The following is an 11,784-nucleotide window of genomic DNA, read 5'->3' as shown; positions in this document are numbered from 1 at the left end:
TCCTTCAAGGGAGTCAAATTTCCCAACTCTGTGGGCCTTAGAGTCACTTAGCCCCCGAACTGAGAGGAGCCTTTGTACTGAGAGAGAGGGAGAGAGAGAGAGAGAGAGAGAGAGAGAGAGAGAGAGAGAGAGAGGGAGAGAGAGAGAGAGAGAGAGAGAGAGAGAGAGAGAGAGAGGGAGAGGGAGAGAGAGAGAGAGAGAGAGAGAGAGAGAGAGAGAGAGAGAGCAGTGTAATTTCTGGGCTGCGCTGTCGGGCAGAGGGACCACAGAGTTTGCCCGAATTTCATCACACACATGCACTTGGAGTTCACGTCCAAACCTGGATCTTCATTCTCTCAACTGCTATAATGCTTCAAGGGTAAGATCATTTCAAGAATACCTCTGTATTGGTTTGCAGGTAATAGATAATAGGCTGAAATTGAATTGACTTGACTCAACATTAGGACCTTGATCAATCACTTCAGTTACACCTCAGAGTTAGACCTGTGATGTAGCAGCATTTCCTCTCAGACCAGCTTTCTGTGCTTTTCAATGCTTTATTGACCCAAAGTAACTTTATAACAAGGGACGATTTAAAATAAAGTTGTCTGAATGCGCTCATTCATTTGAAAGTTTTCTATGCCTAAGTCAAAAGGTTTTAAGTGCAGCTTCCGTGAATGATGTGTCTCCTCAGGTGGTCTCTTGCCCTGCATCTCGTCCTGCTGTGCTGGCTGACTACTGCCCTGCAGGTTATAGAAGGTAACATTCATGCTTCTTTTGTCAAAACTGTAACCGTAAAGAAATATACAGCTGCGATGGATTCTTGAGAGCAGAGAGGGAGGATGAAAAAAAAAAAAAACTGCTGGGAGAAGGAGTGAAATACAGCTCCGTTTTATTTTGATGATATGGCTTCATCTATTTTCAGAAAACTAACTGACAAATGACCAAGGGCAATTCAATATTTCTTTTTATATATCATCACTTAAATTATTGTCAATAATTAAATCAAGGTCCAATCATCCAGACATCCTCATATTGTCTCGGGTGACTGTTTCAGCAATACCACATGCACAGTCACATCCCTCACTGTAACTGAGCAGTCACATGCGTTGCTTTAACCTGGCCGTCATACTGCATTTTATATTGCGTGTCACAAGTTTTAGATTCCCTAGGGGAACTTGCTGGATTGCAGATGTAAATTTCTTCAAGACAGAAGACATTGTGACGGTGAGATAAACAGCCGGTTGCCCTCCAGTTGGGTCACATTAAACTGCTGCAAAACCAAGAAAGATGTCAGTTATTTTTGCATCTTGTACAAAGTTACTGTCAAAGTTATAGGCAAGTCTCGCCACTTAGCTGCCATTTTGGAAACAACCCTGGGCAGTTAGTTATTTAAGGCTAACAAGAGCAGGCCCCATCTAAAAGAATGGAGAGAGAGAGAGAGAGAGAGACATAACTGGCCTTTCAGTAGTCACCATAAAATTAAAGCTGCACTGTGTATATCACCAGTCTGATGAAGAAAAACACTGGTTATACTTTTACTATGCTTGCACAAGGTTTCGCTTAAATCCGGGCAACAACACAATTTGCTCGACGAGTTCCCTGTTCAGCTTCTGTTGAGCAAATGATTGGCTTATTGGCGGAGTGGGGCGGCCACCATCTTTGGCCATACACACTCTCCTATCGGGGGTTCTTGCGTGGTTTGTGACTCTCTCTCTCTCTTACAACCTCTCTGTTGCTGTCATTGCACCATGCAAATCTGCTGCTGTTATCAGCCAGCAATTTTTCAGCTCTCCAGTGGAGCGGATGAATTTTCCAGTCGAGCTAAGTGTAAAAACTATTTTATGATATACCAATTCATGGCCACTTCCACCAAGTTTTTCAATATGCAAAGTGCAAAGTGAAAGTCTTATTTTGAAAAACACAAAATTCTACTTTTGGCACTCCAATGAAGACACACTTGACTTTGATGTGTGGATGACTACACAGACTTATGGGCACCACATTGTTTTAGGACTTCACTACCTCTAAATGCACTGTATCCAGTGGCGGGCTAGACAATGCAAGGCAGTTCGTGTTTTACACACTGTGTGTGGGAATCCCAAGAGTGACCGTGTTGTGGTCCAAATCGAATCCGACGTTGTTAGGATCAACTCTAAAACACTGGACCTCTAAAGCAACTTCATAGTGTTTTCTAATTAGACAACTCCTGTTAGCTAAATATCCACGTCTTTCATACCCCCCACTACGCAGTTAAGTTTTTATTGTGCTTCCAAAGCCCAGCCCAAATCTTTTTAAGATAACAAAATTGGCTGGACTTGAATTGTCAGTCCATTGAAGGTCACACAGTATAGGACAAGCCCCCATTCCCATCTCCATGTTCACACCTCTGTCTGCTGTTGTGGTTTTCAGTCAGTTCCTCCCCACTGGGAGACCCTCCTTATACAGCCCTGTTGGAGAGGGATTGTTTGTTTGTTTGTTTGTTTGGCTATAGGCTGCTTCCTTTGCCCTCTTTGTCATCTGTGTGTGTGTGTGTGTGTCTGTGTGTGTGTGTGTGTGTGTGTGTGTGTGTGAATGTGTGCAATGAAGTAGCTGGAAGTGGCAGACAAGTCAAACGCTGCACTAGGGTGAGAAATTAAGTGTTTAGTTTGAATGGGGGGCAATGAGCTTTGAAGAGAGGTCTCAAGAACACACTTGATCCTGTGCCAGTTTGACGTCGGTGTGAGCCGCCGCGTACAGGAGTGATTTTTGATGACCAAACTGTATTTCTAAATGTCAAACATGCATAGAAAGACTCTGAAAGCAAACTCATCCAGCTCCACTCACTGCGGGACTGCCAGAGGCATGGTGTTTACAGAGAAAATCACATGTTGAGATCCCCGATCCTGCTTTAAATACCAGACATATCTATCATTGACAGTGTAAAAGAGCAAAACATTAGAGCTCCAAACTGCTGAAGCGTAGCGCCATCAAAGGTGACATAGTGACGACATAGTATAAACTGTACGTGGTGTGATGAAGTCATTTTTGTGCCTAAACCTAAACTTTGACGGTTCCACAACTTTAACTGTGGGTTTATCACTGTTACTATAACGACGGGTCAGGTTGTATGCTGCTGGTATGCTCCCATAGGCCATATTGTTGTTACCATGACGACAAAAGGTGCGGTACACCTGCCGCTGGTGCACTCCAGCGTGAAGCAGCCTATGACCGTCTGGGGGACTCGTTGATAACAACACATTATCCTGCCTGTGTAATCTGGTTTCTCTTACTGTAAGTGTATATAACTGCACTGATTAGAAAGGTTAACTTCAGTTTTGCGGAATTGTCTACTATCATGTTCTCGTCAGGCAAAGGCTGTGGGTTGGTTTCTGGTGTTGCCTGTCATCTCACAGTGTAAGTACAGTTGCAGAGTGAGCCTTGGACGACGTCAATGCTGAGCTAGATACTATTGTCTCTTGGTTCTCCATTCATAACAGCATTTTTGACACCTTTTTGAAAATTCGGGAATCTGAAAGCCTGGAAGCCTTGCCTAAGCTTTTTTACTATTGTTTACTCGTGTGGACCGAGGGATTTATAGACAATCATTAAACAAAAGCATAAATGTTTTGATTTGATTTTGATCGTCTGATTTTAGAACGCCAGCATGCTCTCACATGGAGGCGTCGATATGCCGATACTGATCAGTGTAATCGAGGAAAAAACGGCAAAACCAGCCATCAATTCTTTATGGCAGTATCTCTTTTCAAGAAAGGTAAATTACGATTTCGGTTTTAGAGCAAACTTTTCCTTTTCCAAGAGTGCATCATGATTATTGTCTTCATGTCCAGACATTCTGCAACAACAGTCAAAACCGAGAATTCTGCCTTACTGTTTTCCACGCTCGAAACGTCGCTGTCCCCCCCCCCCCCCCCCCAAAAAAAAACACTCCTGCCTCCGGGAACATTCACTTCCCATTTACTGTTGGTTGAGTTGCTCTGAAAGGATTCTATGTTTAGCCAATATAAATGATTGTGAGGTGAGCCCAGTAGGAGTCTGCTCTGGGTGAGACTCATGTCTGTACAGTAAAACCTAGTCACATTATTGTACAGATGACAATCTCAGCCTATGAACTTTATGAATTTTTCTTCTGTCAATTACATCATATTTTAGCGTTCTCCATTTTATGAAGATGCAGGTGCCAGAGATGTTTAACTATGTTTAATTTGACATATAAGCCTTTCTAACGTTTCCTCTCTTGAACTTATTTGGTTACTGGAGTGAAACTTCCATTTTATGAGTGTGAAATCCTGGCAGGCAAGCGTGTTATAGAAGAGTATGAAAGGTCTTTACTCAAATCTCTTCAGTATATTGGAGACCTCAACTGCAGCGGCATCCTGTCTGGAATGTCCTCATTGAGCTGGGGTGGCTTCCATTTGAACACAGCTGGACACAATGGGCTAACTGTAAAAGGTGTCATTGCTGTATGTGTGTAACGTCAGCTCCATAGGATTTTAATGGGGAAAAGTCTGTGAGTGGAAAACAAGAACGGGTGTTTCTTTGGGGGTTTCCCTCCCCCTTTTCCGTTGTAAATTGTCTCATGTTTTCCGTGCTGTTATGCCCACTGAGACGATGTAGCTGTCACAGTGTGTGCTTGGGCTTAAAATGAGCAAAAGCGCCTGTATTGTTGCAGAGAATATTAGACCAATATCGGAAGCAATAATAGAAAGACCTTATCCGTTTTTAGGACGAAAACAAGATTTACAGCTCGTATGGCCATATTTTTTTGGAATGGAAACATTAAGATGTCATTGGGTGGCTGCTGTTGTTGTGCGGTGCACCGTTTCCATGGTCACTGTTTAGAAAGTTGACTATGAATCATGATCCTTGTGTATCTGTTCCACACTATCTATGCTTTGGGGCAAGACACATAAAAAGAAAGTCTCTTCACTTAAGGAGAGCATTCATTGTTGTTTATGTGCAAATGTTACGGTTGTTATTGAGTCAAGTACTCATATAATAAAGTAGCAATGACTATTGAGTACTCATGTAATAAAGTAGCAATGACTAAGTAGTACTCATGTAACACTGGACCTCTGTGCCATGAACTGATTTTTCTGTGACCTCTTCAAATTGCCTGTTTTATCCAAACAGCTGTACTTTACCCAAAGATATTAAGTCTTGTTTATGTGTGTTAGCTAACACTCACAAATACAGAGCGGCCAATGGCAACGTGCTGTTGTGTTTCCTCATGTCAAACTCAGACGTGGATCTTCAGCCCACAATCCTCCACAACATCCAGACTCAGTCCTCTGATGAATCAGTGAAAGTAGTTAAATGGCTGCTGACTGTGTTGAGAGTGCTAATGAGATGAAGTCATGACAACTGTATACAATACAGAGACCCTGAAAGACCCTCAGGTGCCCAAATCCTCCCCTTCTTTCTTATTCTGTCCGTCTGATTTTATGCAACTGCTCCCACATGCGGCATGTACAACATCATGTTCACTTTCTCACTTTGAGGTAGCCTTTAATACCTGCCCGAGTTTAAAGGGAACGTTCGAGTACACTGTCTTTCTGTGTGTGCGTTTATGCTCAGGTATGCTTTTGCATATTTGGGTCTGTGGCTACTGAAATTTTGAACCTTCTGCTGTTTGCAGACAGAGAGTTTCTGCACACACACAGCACGCTCTCTTTCCCTTTGACGACAAATCTGTCTAAAACACTAAATCACTAACAACACGAACCCCTATGTTAATGATGTGATGACCTTTGCCCTGTGTTGGTCCTCCATGTGGAATGATGTGGAATGTTCTTACCAGCACTCAGTGTGTTTTCTCAGTTCCTGTGTAATCTAATTGGAGAATCAGCTGGAAAACTCTGACCAATTGCAATTATTGGAAAAAGAAAAATATATCTTTATTTCTTTTTTATTTTGACTACTTTACTTTCATGAAAAACTCATTTTCATTTTAAAATACGCCCTTCAGACATAAGCGCCTGTTTTGACATCCTGTGCCACAGTCGCCCTGTTATTATTTACCTTTGGATTAGCAGCTCAGATTCTTCTCCTCCACTTCTCCCCTGTCATTCCCTGGGGTGACAATAATGTGCTGCTGAGTACCAGCTCTTAAGTCTCTGTTTTTGCCCGTCAGTGCTCCTAATTAGTAACAGTATATCAGAAATGACCATCAGAGGAAGAAAAAAAAAAAAGGGAAAAAAAGGATATGAAATGGGAATAAGCTGGACAATAAAGTTGAACTATCATAGACTTGTTTTACCTTGTATGTGTTACCACTTTACAAATGTTGGCAGGTATTGGTGTTGGAGCCAGTTACATAATGGGAAATATGCACATTACCCCACATTTACTCTGAGTAATACTGGGAAAAAGCTCTGTACACTACTAATACTACTACTACTACTACTACTACTACACTACTTTGGTCAGTACACAACAGCAGCACCACACTGATAACACACACAAGGTCTCACTGAGGCTGAGGCTTTTAACAAATATGTGAAAATTCAAGCTGTTTCACCATTGATTCAACACATTTGATATTTTAACCATATCCATTGATTGATTGAGGAATAAAAAAAAATACATAGTAACAATACGATCATTATTATCTACAAATAGACAAAAAGAGTTTGATTCAGCGTACATCTGGTATGTTTTGCTGTTGAGCAAGTTATGATTTATTATATTTTTAATACATTGGCATTGCTGTTGGTCCAGTTTCATCACACCTGGATCAACATGTAAAATCAGTATAAAGTGTGTACATTATTTCACTTAATAGTGTGCATGAAAGTAACAAGTTTTTGAAAGAAAAAAATGGTTTAAAGGTGATGATACTAAAGGTAAAATATTTAAAATAGTTTGCTACGGAAATGCCATACCCACCAGCTCTGTAGAGTGCATACCATAGCTGAATTCATTGCTACTTCATGTAAAATATTATTTTACTTCTTACGATGTATGTGCATGGTGGCTCGTCTTTTACCTGTAAACACCTTTCAGGTGCAGATAAGATTACTTTTATTTCTAAAATATATTTACTCCTGAGAATGATTTTATTTAGGATGTGTTATGCAGCATACAAGGTGGGGAAGGTTTTAAGTTTTCGTGCGGAAAAGGGTAACTCGAGCTGCTTTAATATTCTGCAGGGATGATTTTGCACCTGAACACATCACTTCCTATGTCTGTCTCAACTGTCTCACTCACAGAAGCAGGGTAGACGAGAAATACCACCACACTGCACAGCATTTCGCTTCTGCATTTTCTGAACAATAGTGAATTTTGTAGTGAGGGTTGAGTGGGTGGACGTCAAGGGATGGTACTCTGCCAGCCAGGGGGACTATGGAAAGAACATGAGATAATATTTTCCCGTCGACATTTCCCTGAAGGTTGTCTTTCATTCGACGTGGTCCCCATCGCATTACTGTCACAGTGTCTAACAGGAGCGACATCACAGACCTGCAGGACGTCACTGCACTTATTGTCCCCAACTTCCTACAGTACCATGAATGCGTCCGTTTGTCACATCAGGCCGTGCTCAGTGGGATTCACGCCTCACACCAGGACAGTGAGGGTGACACTTTGCATGGGCGAAAGAATTCCCCCATCACTGTGCCTCCCTTGTCTTTCATTAACATTCGTATTGGAAGAGGAGATGAGTCGATGTGAGAAGCTCCGAGGGGTTGTTTGCTCTGAGAACAACACTTGCAGCTGAGCAAACACACGCACGCACACACACACACACACACACACACTGCGAGTGTCCCATTCAAAGCCCTTTGCTTTATGCATGCATAAGCAGGATGTAAACGGATGTAAATAGCGCAGGAACTTGTATCTATGATACCAGATGTTTAGAGAAACTAATTTACGGACTGTTTTGGTAGGTTTCATTTTGATGAGGTTATCATAAATCATGTATTTATGAAGCTAACATGAAGAAAGTAAGTCATATCTGCAGTTTTCTTCATTTCAATCATTCACTACCGACATATAACACTTTAATGAACTATAATACAATCAGCCACAGTGGAGATGCTTCATGGCACATTACAGTAAATGTGTTGTAATATAATAAAAAAAACAAAAAACAAAACAAAGGCTGGTTACTCCCTGTGGACAAATATATATTATTTGCTCATATTTCATGTGTTATCCCAATTTTAAAATAAAAGCATCGACGAGGCAAATAGTTTCAGAGATTTGCTGTAGGTTATGCTTTTCAAATTAAGATTAGTGATCTGAGGAGGAAATGGATTTAAAGAGATACTGGGCATCCAATCAGACCACATTTTGCAGTTAACGTCGCTCTGTGTGTCTAACTCTCTGTCTTCGTGTCCAGCTGTCCCACTTATCTCAGCAGGCACTAGCTCATGGAAAATATAACAAAACGAAAAACCATCTCCGAGCAGCACAGTGGATGACCTCTTAGTCTCTCTCTGCCTCTCTTTGTGTGAGTATGTATTTCAGAGGGTGAAGCAAGGGTGAGAGGATGGCAGGGGGGATTGGGGGGCTGGGGGGGCACTTGATGTAATGGAAACTGTCCTTCCACAGATGTCCACCCTCTGACCTCCCAACAACTCCTGACAATGCGTTCTTTCATCTGAAACACACTGTAGACCTTACAGTGTGGCATTGAGTGATCGTGTGTGTGTAATGTGTGTGCATATGTGTGTTCGAAGTCAGAAGTTCACCGGTAGTGGTTTGCCAAGTCAACTGGTTATCGTCGTAATAACCTGTGGATCGGCAGGCAGCCTGTAAACCATTTAACCACTCAGCTGTCGTGTTGCAGAGTGCGAGCTGCAATCACATGTCGCCAAACCATAGCACTTTTCACTTTACTTTCATGGGATATGATATACATTTACCCGAGTGCTGAGCTAGTCAATATTTGTACATTAATAATGGGTGAAGATGACTAAGTTTGATGTGAAAAGTGTCGCTAGTCGTGACAAACAGAAACAGAAAATGATCACCTAACTCAGCTGTAGTGTTTTATGTTTGTTTGGCGTTGAGGGCCCCCACATTTTTCCAGCAGCAGGGGGCTTACACTACACTACCTTCTCAGCACCAAGCAGCAAAGTTAGCGACTGGCTTTCAGGAACATTTGGCAACCAAACAGATCATTTTCTCTGGATGGTGGTGGTGACCAAAACAGAGATAACAGGAGTCAAAGGTGACCTAAGGTTGACTAAAACTAGGGTTTAAAGGTGGCCACAAACGTAACCCCCCAAAAATGCTGACATTGCTTGATGTGTAAATTAATGTACTGTATGTGTCGTAGCATATTCATCACAGAAATGGCATGTCTTTCGGCAACTTGGAAAAGAAAAGATCTTGAAAATGTAAAAAAAATTCACAAAAGTAACATACACGTTATAAAGACATTAGGCAAGTGCTTATTTGCACATCCATGCTAAGAGGCAACTCCTGTTCATATTATATGCAGCAAGTTTTGTTATATTATTACAAATGATATTTGTTACCCCAGCTTTAACATTCATGAAGTCAATAATATGGTTATACAGGATATAGTAGCATGACATAGCACTGTGCATGTATAATGATCCCTATGGAAATTCGCCTCCTGGAGAGGTCAGAGGTCACATACTGTACAGGACAAGAGCTGCTGGGATTTTTCCTAAAAGACATATTAGTAGATTGGATAGTTGACAAACACAAGGCCTTTTGACCTCTCAGTTGTTTAGTTAAACCACGGTCTGACCACTTAAAAAAATGGAGGACACCTTTTAAGAAAGTCGAAGTTAGATCATCTTAATTTCACCCTCGTTCACGTGCCTGTCTAGTCACTGTGTTTCTGTCTGACGCTGTGTTAGGCTGGCCCCATGACTCCTCTCAGGCAGTTGGCCGGATGCCTGGCCCAGTCATTAGCCAGAACTATCTGAACGTTGGTGATGCAGGCTTTCATCAAAAGCACGAAGGTCTCAGATTGATTTAGGGAATTCCTCTCTCATACCTGTCAGATACATTTAAGTAACACAGTGTGTAACAACCGGTTTCTCAGCTGTCACCGTGACGTGTGATGAAATATTAGTGTATGTCTATGCTTGGACAAAGTCTATCTCTCAAAGTGTCACATCCACACACCAAGTGGAGGTTTATAGTCATCAGTAAACCATGCCGTGTTGCTTTGAATCAGTTGTATGTTACCATTTTAGCCATCATCGGACAATACACCATGATTTGTCACTCGTCACGACCCAATCATGACTCTACTTTCTCGTGCTCCATCGGCTCCGAAAAGGAGCCGTGACTCATAATGGCAGAGGCACATTCTCCGAGGATGAACTAACTTTTGTGCGCTCCAAAACAAGAGAGCGCACTGTCCCGAGAGAAGTCAGGTACTTGTAACATACCAGCATCTGAGCCTGGGTTTTGGTTACTCTTAATGCGTCGGTGTGTTTAGGTGGGCAGGGTCAGATGTTTGGGTTAATCCTTCCCCTCGGGCCAAACTCTCCTTCTGACAACATCTCAGACTCACCATTTTTACCCTGTTTCTCTTTATTCTTGTCTTCTTTTCTTAACAGACCTTCCTCCTCTATCGCTCCCTTAACCTGCCCATCCTCCCCCTCTTTTCCCATGCAAAGGGGCGTGCATTAAATCGGTGGGCTATACGCCTCACCTGCTACTATTACTGCTACTTATTACAGATTACTACTACGAGGATCATGAAAACAACACTGCTTCTTCTGTTGTCTTACTGCTGCCGAGAGCAACACCAGGTTTTGCATGTGTAGATGTTACAGCAGTCCGATATTGGACCACTTGCTCACACGCGCACGCACACACACACACATCCCTCTGCCCGCAGGTATGTTCCTTTGTCATCACTGAGGTTAGAGGTCGAGCCAGAGGTTCAAAGAGTGTGTGTGTCGGACATCATCTCCAAAATTCCGGGCATTCTTTGTCTCCCACCTGTCGTCTCTCCGGACACAGAGGAGATTCGATCAGACGGACAGTTCCTGTCTCGCTCACACAATCGCCGCTGAGCCACAGCAAGAAAGTGTTGCTGCCCCTCAGTGACCTGAAGAGTACACTACAAGTTTGATAAACTGAGACCTCCAATCCACGTGGTCTATATAAAAAAGATGCAAAACGTCATCAACATATCTCTTGTTACAACTTACATTACTGATAAAAAAATATATATAAAATTAAGGGTAATTTCACATGTTTCATGAAAAACAAGGTGGAAAACACTTCATTCAGTTTGGGTTTTTCTTTGTGTTATCATCATTATTTTTTAATTTAGTCTCGGATTTACTAATTTTATCATCAGTCGCAGATCATATTTAGAGTTCAGTAATTTGCAGTACTTTCCTGAAGCCTTGTTCTGTTTTTGTGACCTGTGTACTTAAGCTTAATCCGTCATGCCATGGATGCCTATCAGTGACTCTGTTGGCTGCATTCGACTAGATTAGACTGGATATTGACTCACTCCTCCACATAATGATCCTTGGTGGCTTGACAGCCTTTCGTTGGCCGGTCTTTCCAACGAGAGCCTATAAATGAAGTCCAGCGTTTCCTGAACATGGCCTTGAAATATGGAATGAAAACACATTGTAGGAGGAGTGGAAGAGGGAGGGAGGGAGGGAAGGGGGGGAAGTGCATGAGAAAAACAGCGTAGCAACACAGGCTTCATTGACTGCTTGGTTAGTGGCTACAACGTGCATGAGTGTGTGTGAGAAAATGCATTTGGGTATACCGTTACCTGAGAACAGGTCCTCTCTGTTGACGTTTGCAGCCCGCCCACTTTGCTCTCTGGTTTTAATGGTTGGTTTA

General features: G+C 42.2%; 1 protein-coding gene across 1 annotated transcript in view; it reads left to right on the top strand.

Annotated features, from left to right (window-relative positions):
• Positions 1 to 207: 207 nt before the first annotated feature.
• Positions 208 to 11,784, top strand: part of col15a1b (collagen, type XV, alpha 1b) — a 50,824-nt gene continuing 39,247 nt past the window's right edge. Inside the window, exons 1-2 of the mRNA XM_047331794.1 lie at positions 208 to 358; positions 674 to 738. Coding sequence (XP_047187750.1) covers positions 348 to 358; positions 674 to 738 — 76 coding nt within the window. The 5' untranslated portion in view covers positions 208 to 347. The remainder of the gene's footprint in view (positions 359 to 673; positions 739 to 11,784) is intronic.

The sequence above is a fragment of the Scophthalmus maximus genome, chromosome 5 (genome assembly GCF_022379125.1).
Source record: "Scophthalmus maximus strain ysfricsl-2021 chromosome 5, ASM2237912v1, whole genome shotgun sequence".
In the NCBI taxonomy this organism is placed as follows: Eukaryota; Metazoa; Chordata; class Actinopteri; order Pleuronectiformes; family Scophthalmidae; genus Scophthalmus; species Scophthalmus maximus.
Note: the sequence above shows the minus strand (reverse complement) of the source record. Positions and strands in the feature narration are given on the sequence as shown.